General features: G+C 30.1%; 1 protein-coding gene across 1 annotated transcript in view; it reads left to right on the forward strand.

The window, feature by feature from the left end:
* LOC106468496 (disorganized muscle protein 1-like) overlaps nt 1–12,368 on the forward strand; it is a 35,156-nt gene extending 22,788 nt beyond the window's left edge. Inside the window, exons 3-12 of the mRNA XM_022396832.1 lie at nt 1,079–1,241; nt 3,545–3,686; nt 4,123–4,255; nt 6,672–6,856; nt 7,616–7,631; nt 7,962–8,172; nt 9,413–9,503; nt 10,135–10,352; nt 10,992–11,082; nt 12,364–12,368. Of these exons, the coding sequence (XP_022252540.1) occupies nt 1,079–1,241; nt 3,545–3,686; nt 4,123–4,255; nt 6,672–6,856; nt 7,616–7,631; nt 7,962–8,172; nt 9,413–9,503; nt 10,135–10,352; nt 10,992–11,082; nt 12,364–12,368 (1,255 nt within the window). The remainder of the gene's footprint in view (nt 1–1,078; nt 1,242–3,544; nt 3,687–4,122; nt 4,256–6,671; nt 6,857–7,615; nt 7,632–7,961; nt 8,173–9,412; nt 9,504–10,134; nt 10,353–10,991; nt 11,083–12,363) is intronic.
* Nucleotides 12,369–16,424: the final 4,056 nt, after the last annotated feature.

Raw genomic sequence — 16,424 nt, forward strand, 5'->3', positions numbered from 1 at the left:
GTAGGCAGTCTGGTAGAAGGTTTGGTTTACTGCTTTAGTACCTTATAACACACGCGAAGTAGGCAGTTTGGTAGAAGGTTTGATTTACTGCTTTAGTACCTTATAACACACGCGAAGTAGGCAGTTTGGTAGAAGGTTTGGTTTACTGTATTCATACCTGATAACACACGCGAAGTAGGCAGTTTGGTAGAAGGTTTGATTTACTGCTTTAGTACCTTATAACACATGCGAAGTAGGCAGTCTGGTAGAAGGTTTGGTTTACTGCCTTCATACCTGATAACACACGCGGAATTGTTGTTTGCGTTTTTTTCTTTTTTCCTTTAGAATACGACAATAATATTCGTAATATACTTAGTTTACATAACTTTATGTCAACTAAATACATATAACAACTCATGAAGAGATTGTTTGATACAGTTTTCTGACTTTAAAAGTTACTTTTCTTTTGCTTTATAATTTATCTGATCACAGTAAAGAAACAATACATAATGGACTCTGGAAGTAATTAGTGGGATTAATTACAAACTGATGCTTTTTCTGGGGTGGGGGCTCATATGTTAGACCCTGTATCTAACAAAGTCATTGACCTACACGTGTTTTAGTGTATAAATAATTTATAAAAAAAAAGTTTGAAAAGCAAATGAAGTCCTATCGATAATTAGGATTTAGCCGGATCTATGTGAGTATAAGCCACGAATATAGTGTGTAATAGCTTACAAATGACTTCCAGTTAAATGTAAACCAGATTTCTACCAATAATAAACTAATGCAGCCACAACGTGGTAAGATTTAAAAATACGATTAAACCTCAGTTGTTGTTTGCGTTTTTTCTTTTTCTTAGCATATGACAATAATATCTGTAATATACTTAGTTTACATAACTTTATGTCAACTAAATACATATAACAACTCATGAAGAGATTGTTTGATACAGTTTTCTGACTTTAAAAGTTACTTTTCTTTTGCTCTGTAATTTATCTGATCACAATATGTTAATTTTCCTCATAAATTATTGATTAAGAACACGTTATTATAATTATGTATATCGTCGTTTAGTTTAAATTCGGGTATTTTCCAGACAAATCGACGGCATCGCGCCGACATATGAAAAGAAGCCGTCCATCCGACAAGAAGATGAAGGCAGAAAGCTGTTGTTCGAATGTCGTATTCTTGCAGACCCTGCCCCTACTGTGTCCTGGTACCATGACGGTGCCCTTGTAAAGGATAAGGGCAGATTTAAGGTAATAGGATAACTTTTATTATACAAGCTGCTAATTTGTGTGTTGTCGTTTGTTAGATTTTCTCTTTAATTTTCGTGGTTAATTATATTAACGAAAAAAAGACAATGTGTTTTCTTAATACAGACTGTTGTATTTGAAGAGTTAGAAGGAAGGTTGTTAAGGGAATTGATAGTTTTGATGCATCATCCATTTTAGTAATTAATGGTGAGAACGGTAGTACTAGGGGACACATATACATTTTGGTATGTTGTTTGTTTAAAGTTAAGCACAAAGCTACACAATGAGCTATCTGTACTGTGCTCACCATGGGTATCGAAATCCGGTTTCTAGCGTTGTAAATCCGCATACATACCGCTATGCCACTGAGAGCGAATTTTGGTAGGATGAGAGTTATCTTCAGCTAAGACGGTTTTATCATTCTAGCAAGGTGATTGGCCTTTGAAATGAGTTGTTATCAGATGTGGCGGATGCAGTTAATTTTAATGGAGTTTAAGGAAAGACTTGATACATATTTGAATTATGAGGGCCGGCTTTGAGTTTTTTAATGTTTAATTTAATTTAGTGTATAGGACGGCGTAGAAGGGCCAACAGATCACTTATTGTCCTTAAATTATATGTACATAGATTTAAAAACATCTGCATTTTTCATAAAGCATAAAACACATCAATATTTGTAAATATGTTTCGGATCTACAAAATATCACCATTTTGAAAATGCGAAGAAAAACTCCTCCAGTGGTTCTTGGCTCGAATTAATATTCAAGAGGACGTGATGGAAGTAACTTTTCACGCCTTTTCCATGTTTCCTTAAATAAATTTGTGCAGCTGGCAGTGTAGGATACCATTACAACATTTTTTCATCTTTGACAGTCACTGTTTTTCTGTGTATTTAAGCTGGTTGAGTTTGGAGGTAGCACTTTTCTGCTGTCTTCTTTCAGTTGCAGTATCTGTGAATATAAACAAACAAAAGATATAATACGAATTATGAAAACCAATATTACTTAAAATCTTGTGTTTTTGTGATTGAATCAGTAAGTCGTCGAAATATGAGTAATTATGTTTGTAGGTAATGAGTTACAGATCAGCTGAAATTGAACTCTTTATTTTTAGAGTGTAATCTGTAAATAAAATTTCAGAAATGAGACTTAATACTGAATAATACGTGATTGAATAACTTTATTGTGATCAATGGAATTTGTAATTTAACAAATTTTTAAAAATATTGCAAATTTAGAGAGTTTTTTTATGAAGATGATGATTGAAAAATTCTCTGTAGTTTACAAGCTTTAACTAAACACTATCACAGATCAAGAACTGCTAAATTAAATTGTATGTCGCATTTCCAGACATTGTCAATTTTATATTTTGTTTTATTGTTTTAAGAGGGATATAAACTATATATGAAACAGATAATGATTAAGCAATACAACCTTAACCTTTAAAATTATTAATAAACGTAGCATACTTACTAAACTTTGACAGATATATAACTTATAATTAGATAACACAATTTCGTAATTAGCACAGTGGAGAGACAACAACATCAGAGGGGTATGGTTCATTTCAAATTATTTTATATAACATGGGAGGGGTATGGTTCGTTTAAAAGTATTGTATACAACATCGGAGGGGTGCAGTTCGTTTAAAAGTGTTGTACACAGAAGCTTAACTGAGAAACAGTTGATACTTTCGGCACTATTTTCAAGTTCCCAAAATTTGAAATGAACTGGGAACTAAGATTAACCTTAGATCGCTTGTTAAAAGGGCAACTTTGCCCATGATAATTACTTCAAGTATTGCAATACCAAAACCCGGGGTTCGATTTTTCGCAGTGGACTGAGTGCAGATAGTCCACTGTGTAGCTTTGCGCTAAAAGAAAACAACACCAATATTCCATGTACTAATTCACTTGATTAAAGCCGTCATTATGACTAACTTAGGCTTAGAGTTAGAACAACCAAAAGTCTTAAGCTTAGGCCTACTATTTTGAAAAGTTAAAACTTGTGTAATTGAGTACAATCCTTTATAAACCATAATAACTTCGTAGTGTTATCACTTATGGCTTATTTTGAGAAAGAATTGTTTAAGAAAGAATGTAATACTAGTAGTAGTATTGTAGATTTGTTAGAAATGTAAGTGGCCTAACAATGTTTAGGCTAAAAATAGTATAATGTGTTTATATTTCTAACTATTTAAAACTATAATATAAGTTAAATTGCAAACATTTGTCACTGAGGTAAAGCCAATAATAATTTATTTGGTAAAAAATTTGTAGTTGTAATTTGTTTTGATTTTAATTGCAGATCAAACTTGTGAAAGAAAAGAATTCATATTATTCAGCATTAGAAATAGATTATGTAACAGTAGAGGATGCAGGGAATTATAAAGTTACAGCCAAAAATGAACTTGGTGAAAGCAATGCGACAATCAGTCTTAACTTTGGTAGTAAGTGCTATTTTGATTCTGTCTTTCTTTATAAATTGTTGTACATTAAACCTCTTCATTAAGATCAAATAAAAACAAACAGAAGTCAAAAGGTTATTGAGACCTTTCAGACTTGATAAAGTTTTTCTTTTCCAAATTGGTTAGTTTATCAATGTTACTTACAATGAACATAAAAAATGTAAAAAATTTGTCTTAGGATAAAATCCTAATAACATAAGGAATCTATATATTGATTTAAAAAAAAATACTGTTTAAGGTTATGTATAATGAAGGATTGAAAGTTGATTTATACTATTTTTACTAATTTGATAACAAAGGATGATGATATACTCATTATTTCACTTTTACATCAACATACATCAGTCATCATCATTACAGTAACCTTTTACAGTTCATGACGTATTTAGAATTTTATGATGCTGTATTATTTATTTAGGTGATGAACCTCCCCCTCCTGAAGGTGCAAGACCCATGTTCACAGAAAAGCCTGTCATTAGTCAGTGTAGTGACCTTAGTAAAATTATATTTGAATGTCAACTTGTAGCTGATCCTTCTCCAACGATCAAATGGTAAAAATTAGGATCATTGCAGCTTACAGACAGTTTTTTCTCTGTGCTTCAAATTTTTCAATGTTTTTTATAAATAATTTTAAAGCATACAAGTTTTTAGCACAAAAACCAACAGTAACAAGTGTTTTAAATCCAACTTTTGCACAGATTGGAAGGACTAACCAAAATCCATCTCATACATGAACTTCTGCAATAAAACCTATTGGTACAAATAACACTTGATAGTGAGTTGTTTGAGAGATTAGTAAGTCTTATTAAAGACACGTAACTTGTGTATAAATAAAAACCTCTATGTGGGTTTTTCTGTAGTTTACATTAGCACATGTAACATTGAAGTATTCATTATTTATTACCTTATAAGCTCACAATACCAAACAAGGACTCCTATAGTCAGCTTATTTTAGTAACTTCTTCAAAATAAGAAATAAAGGAACCTAAAGAGATCCTTGCATAATTGCAAAATGGACCATAGGTAATGTATTCTACATTCTATGATAAGAAGAATCTAAAACAAGTTATTAAGCTTTGGATAAAGTAATCCCTGCTAAATTGCTTAAATTGAAAACCTTATCACAATAAAATATTTTTCTTTTATAATCTTCCAATTGAGCAGGATCATTGTGATGCTCAACAAGTCTTTTATTACTAGTTTTTCAAGTCATTCAGTTATTTTCTTAAAATTTAAAAGGCTGTACAGTTTTTAGTATTTCCATAGATAACATCTTTTTCTAATAAATCTTGTGTTGTCTGAAGAGTTTAAAACTAAATAATTGAAAAAAATCTACATTGAAGGAATGTGCATAATGGTAAAGGAGCATTGCAAGTTAGTTTTCATTTTGCTTTAATTGAAGAATATTTCTTCATCTTATTTTTGTGTATCACAGGATGTCATATTTTACCATAATATTCTTATACGCTCAACAGCTTATGTACTTTCCATTACTAGGATGAACTAGGACTCTTTTAGAAGGGAACAGTATTTGGGAGCTAAATGCTTTAAGTGGTCACTAAGTTCCAGTTGTGAAAATGTTGTTTTTGGTGTCACTGAGACATTACTGAATTTTGTATAATAGATAAATTCTGTTGGTTTAGTTTACAATAGACTGTTTAAAATAATTTTTAGTTCTGTTAGATGTTTCTAAGTATGCTTAAACATTTCAGAGTATTTGTACCCATTTTGTTTTACTGTTTGCTTGAAATATGTTTTTTTTTCATACAAATGGCTCACCATAAATAGTATTCTGTTTGATATGAGAAGATTTCAATTTGTATAGGGAATATATTTTTTTTTGTTGGTTGTTCTTATTTGGACATTGCACAAAAGATTATTTTCTGAGGACAGTAACACCATGAAAGTTTTATCAGATGTTTAAATATAGAATGTGTTTTTTTTATGCATCAAATGTTTAAACTTGGAATGTGTTTCTTTTAATGTATCAGATGTTCAAATACAAAATGTGTTTGTTTAATGTATCAGATGCTCAAATACAGATTGTGTTTGTTTTAATGTATCAGATGTTCAAATACAGCTTTGTGTTTGTTTTAATGTATCAGATGTTCAAATACAGCTTTGAGTTTGTTTTATTGTTTCAAATATTCAAATACAGAATGTGTTTGTTTTAATGTATCAGCTGTTCAAATTTGGAATGTGTTTGTTTTAATGTATTAGATGTTCAAATACAGGATGTGTTTGTTTTAATGTATCGGCTGTTTAAGATAGAACGTGTTTGTTTTAATGTATTAGTCTGTTCAAATTTGGAATGTGTTTGTTTTAATGTATTAGATGTTCAAATACAGGATGTGTTTGTTTTATTGTATCAGATGTTCAAATACAGGATGTGTTTGTTTTAATGTATCAGTCTGTTCAAATACAGAATCATTTGCCGAATTTTATTTTTTACCATACTTTTCTATAAGAACTTGATTTTGACACCACTCACGAAAACATTGACGACTTTTGAAATTATCATACACACATGGCAGTGTTTTTTGTTGATTGATAAATTATTTAAGGATAAAGTTATCTAGCTAGATCATTAGCTTTAGAGCAGCTGTTAGGGATTTTAGACTGGATCATCAGAATATGTAATGTCTCATAGCGTATTTACTTTGTAAGAATAACATTAGTTCTGCTCTTGTATGCTGGTTGTACTATAATACTGTTTTAAGTTTATTACAGCTTCAAAGCTTGGTTAATTAGTAATTAATTGTAATTAGTAGTGGTTGTCCATTTACTGAAAGTGTCCAGAAAAACTTAAGATATTTGCCATGTAACTGCTGAGGAAGAAAGGTCTACTTTCCGAAAGCACTTAGGTTATCAAGGTTTTTAAACAATTTGACAGTTACTTCACATTTAAGTTATCTTAAAATAGTTGGATTGCTATAAAAACTGCACTTTTCTTCTTTCTCAACAAAGGTACCATAATGGTAAGGCCATTAAAGATGGAGGGAGGTTCAAATATGTCCTGACTTCTGACAAGTACAATCATTCTGTGGCTTTGGAAATTGCCAAGATTGCTGCTAAAGATGGTGGAGAGTACAAAGTAATAGCCAAGAACAAACATGGAGAAGGTTATGCTACAATCAGTTTAAATATTGAAGGTACTTTATAACATTTTTTTAAAAATCAAAGACTAGTTTAAAATTTATTTTTATAAAAACTCCTATATTAGCTTTTCTTGCACATTAATTTATTTTCCAATAATGGTGCTAATTGGATATTTTATTTTAAAATAGGCTTATATTGAACAGTTTCTATTCTTTTTGTTCAATCTTATCTTAATTTGTAATTGTAAAAGAAATCCAAATAATCCTGACTTGTACTTTTATATAAATAGAATTACTGATTCAGATGATATAAATTTAACAGTGTCTGTTGGGTTTCTTTCATGAAATGCTTATGAACACAGTTGATTTAAAAGATTGAATAATACAGACAGATTGGCTTTAAAGGAATTTGATTTTATAGGTTGGAAATTGTACTGCATTGTTGTATTTGTTATTAGAATAAGTAAAGTTTCATGTAAAAGTATGCTTTGAACGTTTGTTTCTGTTATACAGTTATGGTGTACAATCCAACAAAGCTGTATAGAAATTAAAGCTACAAATATTACAATACACATGTTGTACAGGTTGTTGGAATTTGTTTTTCTTAATTCATTAAGCTAGTACTTGTTGGTATTATAATAGTTTTTGTTAAGAAATTTATAAAGTTTTCATATTTGAATATTATTTGCTATAAACAGATTTGTAATTCTCTAAGAAAAAAAGTGTAAAGTTACAGATTTTACAGTAATTTGGATCATAATGTAAGGAATTGATGAAGTTATTTAACATTGTTATATTTTTCAAATATTTCAGGTGATGGCAAACCGAAGTAAGTACAGAACACTTCTTGTTTTTTGTAGAAAACCTTTTTAGAATAGATAGAACTGTTGAAAATGAATTGAGTAAACATGGGATAGAATCTTTGTTGTAAATAAAGAAAACTTGACAATAAAATAAACTATTATGTTCTCTAACTTTTTAATAAAACCATTGAAAAAAACATTATTCCTAATGGAAATGATCCAGTTTCCAAAGAAAAAGTATATATGGAATGATGAAGGACAATAAATAATTTGATGTGTGTTAAATAGAATATGCTTATTTTATAAATTAAGAAATAAACTACATTGTGATGTAAATTTGGTTTGGGACTTCCCAGAATTCCTCTTGGGAAAGCCCCAAGATTTCCCCAGAAGCCCACGATCAGACAAGTTGGAGATAACCTGATTCTTGAGTGTGTGCTAGAAGCCAACCCGTTTCCTGAAATCACATGGTATCATGGCACAAGACAGATCTCTGAAGGGGAGAGACACAAGTGTATAAAGAGTGACATAGCAAAAGATACCTATGGTCTTTCACTTGAAATTAGGGTACGTGCTTAGATCAAATACCAGTTAGACATGTATCTGTTTATAGTGAACAAGGAGTGTGTTGATTACCAATTAGACTTGTATCTGTTTACAGTGAACCAGTAATGTGTTGATTACCAGTTAGACATGTATCTGTTTATAGAGAAGCAGTAGTGTATCCATAACCAGTTAGATTTGTATCTGCTTATAGTGAACCAGGAGTGTGTTCATTACCAGTTATACTTGTATCTGTTTATAGTGAATCAGGAGTGTGTTCATTACCAGTTAGATCTGTATCTGCTTATAGTGAACCAGTATTGTGTTCGTTACCAGTTAGATTTATATCTGTTTATAGTTAACCAGGTGTGTGTTCATTACCAGTTAGATTTGTATCTGCTTATAGTGAACCATGAGTGTGTTCATTACCAGTTAAACTTGTATCTATTTACAGTGATACAGGAGTGTATCCATAACCAGTTAGATTTGTATCTGCTTATAGTGAACCAGGAGTGTGTTCATTACCAGTTATACTTGTATCTGTTTATAGTGAATCAGGAGTGTGTTCATTACCAGTTAGATCTGTATCTTTTTTTACAGTGATATAGGATCATATCCATTACCAGTTAGAGTTGTATCTGTTTATAGTGAACCAGTAGTGTGTTTGTTACCAGTTAGATTTATATCTGTTTATAGTAAACCAGGTGTGTGTTCATTACCAGTTAGACTTGTAACTGTATATAGTGAACCTATTATGTGTTCATTACCAGTTAAACTTGTATCTGTTTACAGTGAACCATTTGTGTGATGGTTATCAGTAAGGCGGCATGTATCTGTTTAGAATGAAACAGGAATGTGTTCACTTCCAGTTAGACATGTATATGTTTCAGTGAACTAGGAGAATGCTCATTACCAGTTATACATATATCCGTTAACAGTGAAACAGGAGTGTGTTCATTACCAGTTAGGCATTTATCTGTTTATAGTGAACCAGTAGCGTGTTCATTACCAGTTAGACTTGTATGTGTTTATAATGAACCAGTAGTGTGTTCATTACGAGTTAGACTTGTATCTGTTTATAGTAAACCAGGAGTGTGTTCATTTCTAGTTAGACTTGTATCTGTTTACAATGAAACATGATATCTTTAAAGAGCTTGAAACAAATGATGTATGTTACCAACTTTAGGTAATCAAACATTCTTAGAAGCTTTTAATGCATTATCATAAATCTTTATCTAAAGTTATTGTTTTATCCCTGTATCAGGGCCCTACAACGGAAGATGCTGGTAATTATCGATGTAATGCTGTTAATGAACTTGGCGAGAGTAATGCAAACATTGCCCTGAACTTCCAAGGTGAGAAATAAGAGCGAGAAAGACTAATTATACCAATACTTTTATAAAGTGTATGAAAAACAGGCAAGCTGAAACTCTGTATATATATATATACCCATATGAAACTTTAAACTGGCTGGATTTCAGTACATTTCTTGTAACTTGTGTACAGATTCTTTGTTTGATGTTATTGTTACATGTTTTACTGTGTGAAATAATTGAAAGTAATATCTAATGTCTCAAGAGTAAAAAAATATTGGTGAAAATATCCTAATTATTTTCAAAATGTGTTTCTTTTACTGATAGAAATATTATGTCTTTACAAAGATGTTAATGTGGTTTAAACATTACTTAACTTTTACTGAGATTAAAGTTTGAGATATATTTAAAAACTGAGATCAGTAGTTGTATTTCAAGATGCATGAATAGTTGTACTAAAGGAAAAATATGTAGATCTTATTGTATGTGTTGTGGAAAGAATGTTCATAACTTTCCAATCTTTCAGGTGTGTAGGCGTAAGCTTTGTTCAGAACAGAGAAAAAGTGTTGTTACTTTTTATGATTTTCAACTCAGCATTCTAACATGTATTGTTTGTTATTTCTTGTTAGATCATGTGGCTAAGAATGTACTTTATTTTTTGCATACTTGCTAGGTGGAGAGAAAAGGGAAGGGCCAGTCTTTATTGAGAAACCTCAAGTCATTCCAAAAGATGGTGGAAAGCTTGTTGTTATGCAGTGTCGGGTGAAGAGTATTCCTCCTCCTAAAACCCTTTGGTATCATGAAACAAAACTTGTTAAAGAGACCAATCGTGTCACAAGTCAAATAGTGAAGGAAACAAATGAGGAATTCACAATTTTTCTGGAAATCAGGGTTAGCTTGACAGTCAATGAATTATGATTTGTTAAATTTTCTGTGAATTGATTTAAGTATGATAGTCAGAAAAATTGTATTCTAGTGTTCATTTGAAAACGAGTTTTAAAAGACTTAGTTAAGTTAATTCTAGAAAAACTAATTTTTAGTGATGAGAGATTTTTAATTTTGATTTAAGTAGTCCTGTGGTACGGAAGAGTCATACCTTACTGGAGAAAATCTTTAAAGCAAGGGCAGAAGAGTCACATACCTTACTGGAGAACCCTGTGCATCGAGTCAGATTATTTAATTTAAATACTTGTAGTACAGAAGAGTCACATACCTTACTGGAGAACCCTATGCATCGAGTCAGATTATTTAATCAAAATTCTCATGTGGTACTGAAGAGTCATGTACCTTACTGGAGAATTTATGCATAGTGTAGAAGGGTCATACTTATTACTCAAATTCTTTACAAACTGAGGTATTCTTGTATGGAAGCTTTGGAACGATTTAAACTTGTAGTTGTAAAACTTAGATTGGTGCAAGATGTTTTTCTGATTGTTACAAGTTTATTATTTTATACTTTAAACAAAGAGTTCATTCAGTGCAAAAATGTTTCATAAAGTTTGATATAATGATCTACCCTTTTAATTCCAGGACCCATCTTCAGAAGATGGAGGAAGCTACAACTGTAACATAAAGAATGAAAATGGTGAAATCAATGCTAATCTTAATTTTAATGTTGAAGGTATGTTTTTACTGCACCTGTGTACCCTTAATTTCAATTAAATGTAACTTGTAAGGCAGGATATGTTTTAGTAAAAGTTAACAACATATAACTTGTTTTTAATATTGAACATCCATAGGACAAACTGGAGAATTGGTGTTAAAAATAATTTTAAGTTATATAAAACAGATAAACCACAGAACAAGAATTCTGATAACTGAAGCACTTTTCCAAGTCTGTTTATTTTGGACATTCTATCAAGTTTACCCATGACTTATATTTGATATTACTCATAAACCAAAACAAAATTCTAATTGTTCTAAACAATTATTTAAGTTAAGTTTGTTTTATAAAAGAAGCTTTAGTTTTCCTATTCAAGGGAAACTTTTACGTTTGTGACAAGCTTAATTTGTTCACATTACATGAAAATAATGATATAATAATCTTACTTAAATAATATATCATCATTAACAAATATTAATCAAGATTTTTGATTGAAATTAACTCGTATTAATCAAGATGTGATATAGATATTAACCAATATTAATTCAAATGCTATATCAATATTGATATCTATTAACCAATATTTATCCAGCTATATAAATATTAACTCATGTTAATCAAGATATGTCAATATTAACTAGTATTAATCAAGATATTATGTTAAGATTAACCAGCATTAATCCACATATTGTATCAATATTCACTGATATTAATCAGCATTAATCAAAATATTATATCGACATTAACTAGCATTAATCAAGATATTATATTAATTTTAACCAATATTAGTGAAGACATTATGCCAATATTAACCTTATCACTACAGATAGATCAAAATGCTCATGTCGAAACCTTTTAAAGAGTTACATTCAAAATTGAATTAAACTACTTTATTACCAGTATATATGAATAAACTTGGCATTAAAACATAGTTAATAAATTAAATTTTAATATTTTACAAGTTTTAAGTTCTTAATTATATAATAAAATACTTATTGAATCTCCCTGGTGTGAGAATGGTGTCATTTGTTCTCTAGGTTTGAGATCGTGTCTAATTTATTTTCAATCCTTCTCTGAAGTACAGAATTTAATGTAAATTACTCATTATAAATAGTATTAAGGCAAAGTCGAATTTTTATAGCCTTCAATCTTACTTGTTTACAGAGCCATAAACTAGAAAATCAGACTCACTTGCCATGCCAATAATTCTTTCTGATATTTTATGCTATATCATTTATAATGAATAGAAAGGCTAAGTTTTAATCTATTGAATGACATGTAATTTTGTTTTGTTTTCAGTATAGAGTATTATCATATTTGTCTTCCGTTTGAAAGTTTATCTTGTGGTGTTCAGATCGAGCAGCAAAGGGAATTAATTCAAGCCCCTTTAGTCTTGGTTAGAAAGCCAGTTAAATTATAATAGATAAAGGACATTGTTTGCTTTGTGTGTGTTAGTATTCTGTGTTCTTAAGTTCATTATTTAAGTAAATAAAAATTATTTAGTGTATTGGTACCATCATTATAAAAAAGTAGGCTTAAATTTCATTGACAACCAAAAGCAAAAAAACAAGAGGTCAGAGGTAAGTACTATATTTATTGTTTTTCAGGTATATTCTTTATTTATTATTATAAAAGTACCTAAAATGTAAATATTAGAAACTTGTTAGGTTAGATAGATTAGGTAAGATAATGAAAAACAACAACAAAAAAATTCTTCATGAGGTATGCCCACGAGCAGCTCTTGCATTACATCATTTAGTATAGTAATGTGAGCTGCGCATTCGATGAGTGATTTGCAACTTGTATGGTTGGGTTATTAGAAAAAAAAATGGGGAATTTTGATATATTTTGTATTTTTTTATGGTGGTTACAAGATTGGTCAAATTGACCAAGACCATGTAGAGTTAGGGTAGAGAAGATAACAGATGAAATATAAAGTTTTCTTGGAAAAAAACAACAAACGTTTGTTATTTATTTAGGAGGTTTTAGAGTTTACACGAATGAAATTTGAAAATTTTCATATAGAAAAGTATTTTTAATCTTAACATGAAAATCACTTTGTATTTGGAGCAATCAAAACTCTGATTCTGTATATTCAGGGACAAATCTTTAGTTTAAATACTTAATAAAAAAATCTGATTTTTAATATTTAAAAGAATTGTAAGATTTACTGAAATCTTCCAAATTTTGTGAATATACATGAAACATATTAAAATTATAATATAGAAACCCTGATGGTCACTTTATTTTGCAACACCATTTTTGTGGGATTGTTTTATGGTTAACTAACATTCTAAAATCTTTTATGACACTAAGAGATTGGTTTGAATTATATATGTATATTTTATCTATCTTTTTATTTTTACTTCTAACGTATAAGTTATTTTATGATATATTGAGACTGGTTTAAAACATATGTATACTTTATATTTTATGACACAAATACATTTATATTTTATCTGTCTATCTCTTTACTTTTACTTCTGAGATATAAATTATTTTAGGAATATTGAGACTGGTTTAAAATATATGTATACTTTATCTGTCTTTCTATATTTGCTTATATATACATATATTTTCTGATTCCATATATTTTGTGATATACTTTTTTTCAGAACTTGAAAAGAAAAAGTCTGAGACAAAGGAAGAAAAAGAGGTCTGTGTTTACATTAAATTTAATTTGAGTATTTTGGTTTCAGAAAGTTTATATAGTAACAAAAGAAATTTGACAGAGAAATATACAATACTGTTATTATTCAACATTTCTTAAAATAGTAGCAAAAGATGTGGCTTTAATCTATTATTATTTGAAATTTCTTTAAGGACTAGAAAAAGGAGATCTGGCTTTAATCTACTATTACTGTTTAAAATATTTTTAAACACTTTTCAATAGGCCCGGCATGGCCAGGTGGTTAGGGTGCTCGACTCACAATCTGAGGGTCATAGGTTCAAATCCCTGTCACACCAAACGTGCTTGCCCTTTCAGCCATGGCAGCATTATAATATGACGATCAATTCCACTATTCGTTGGTAAAAGAGTAGCCCAAGAGTTGGCAGTGGGTGGTGATGACTAGCTGTCTTCCCTCTATTCTTACTCTGCTAAATTAGGGATGGCTAGTGCAGATAGCCCTTGTGTAGCTTTGCGCGAAATTCGAAACAGAACAAACACTTTTTCGGTTATTTGTTACAGATTAAAGCAGTGATGGGGAATGGCATAAAACTATTTGATGTTTGAGGGTAACTTTGGTTGACAAGGATGTGATAAACAGATTAATCAAATATTACAATACAAGAATTTATTTTCGTTTTAGTGTATTTTTTGAAAGCTATTTCCAGCCACCTTTGCTATTTCTGCTTTCTCTTCTCTTTCTATCACATTTTCAATTTGTGTTTATATTCTTAACTGAATTCTTAGTGAAAATGTGTGAACAGATTAATTTAATGCAAAATTGAATTTATATGGTATGTTCTTTTGTTTTACCTAACTGTCTTAAATTTGAAACAAAAATATGAACTTTTTTTAAATATAAAAATAACAGATTAAACCTATCAATGGTGTACAAAATTGCTTTTCTTCATCTTAATCATACACTAATATGTTAACCCTACACATTTCTTCCATTTTTTTTCAGTTGTTTAATTCAGCTTAATGAAGCAGTTAGTTTTCATATGGACTGCTTAGTATATAATCACTTCTTTCTATATCGAATTATCTTTTCTTTTCATGGACTTTTGGGCTGTTTTACACATTATTTTAGCCTGAGCCTGAAGCTAAAAAACTCAAACTTAAAGAGAAGAAAGAAAAGAAAGTAAAAGAAATAAAAGAAGAAGAACAAGTAGTTGAAAAAGAGTTTACAACTGAACAAAAACGCAAAGATTCAGTGGAATTGGGTAGTCTTGATGAAAGTAGAAGAGGATCATCTATTTCTGATGAGGTATACAGTTCTAGAAAAAAAAACTACCTCTTTATACATGAAAAACACTTGTATACTTGGTAGTGTTAACTTTACTAGTTTCAATACTGATGGTAATGGAGGAAAATCTTCAATATTTTCTGATAAAATGTACACAATAATATCTTGGTATTTGTATCTAATGAGTAATTTTACATAGTTTAACTCAATTTTACATAATTTTCTTCATTGATTAAGATTAGAGGAGAAAAATCATGCTTATGTTTAAAAATGTAAATATTTCTTATTAGATTCAGAGGTAAATACATTGTTCTAACTTATTTACATCTATATAATAAATGAAATACAAAAAAAATTTAATTTTCTCATTTTTCAGAAAGGATTATTGGATGAATCTGGCAAAATAAAAAAACTCCGTCCTAGCGAAATAGTGGAATCAAAACAAAAACGAAAATCTAGTGTTGATCAACGAAAACAAAGGTACTATAGAAAGAAATACAAAGTAAAAGTGCAACATTGAACTGCAAGTGGACATTGTTCTTTGTTTTACAAGTGCTTATACATTACTTTAAAGATGCAGAAGTTTTTTTGCTGTATAAATGATTTGAGTAGTGTTAGATTTTCACCTATACTAAAGAGATAAAGGCTCACTTCCATGCGGTTCAGTTTATTTGAAATGTGGACAGCAAAAGTTAGACTTTAATATTGTTAATTTTAGGTTTTGTTCTCACTTGATTTGTGTTCTAGTACAGAGATGAAGCAGTATTTACCTTCTTTTCTTCAAAAATTGTAGATCTGTTCTCAAATTTGAATTGTATAGGGACAGGAAATTTATAGTTTTTATTTTTTTCATTTCTTCAGGTCAGCTGTCCTTATGTCATGATTACATCACTTGTAATATAGTTGTTAATGTCTTTAGGCCAGCTGCCTTTATGTCATGATTACATCACTTGTAATATAGTTGTTAATGTCTTCAGGTCAGCTGTCCTTTATGTCATGATTACATCACTTGTAATATTGTTGTTCATTTCTTCAGGTCAGCTGTCCTTATGTCATGATTACATCACTTGTAATATAGTTGTTAATGTCTTTAGGCCAGCTGTCCTTATGTCATGATTACATCACTTGTAATATAGTTGTTAATGTCTTTAGGCCAGCTGTCCTTTATGTCATGATTACATCACTTGTAATATAGTTGTTAATGTCTTTAGGCCAGCTGCCTTTATGTCATGATTACATCACTTGTAATATAGTTGTTAATGTCTTTAGGCCAGCTGTCTTTATGTAATGACTACATCACTTGTAATATTGTTGTTCATTTCTTCAGGCCAGCTATCCTTAAGTCATGATTACATCACTTGTAATATAGTTGTTAATGTCTTTAGGCCAGCTGTCTTTATGTAATGATTACATCACTTGTAATATAGTTGTTAATGTCTTTAGGCC

The sequence above is a fragment of the Limulus polyphemus genome, unplaced genomic scaffold, assembly GCF_000517525.1.
Source record: "Limulus polyphemus unplaced genomic scaffold, Limulus_polyphemus-2.1.2 Scaffold3026, whole genome shotgun sequence".
Lineage (NCBI taxonomy): Eukaryota > Metazoa > Arthropoda > Merostomata > Xiphosura > Limulidae > Limulus > Limulus polyphemus.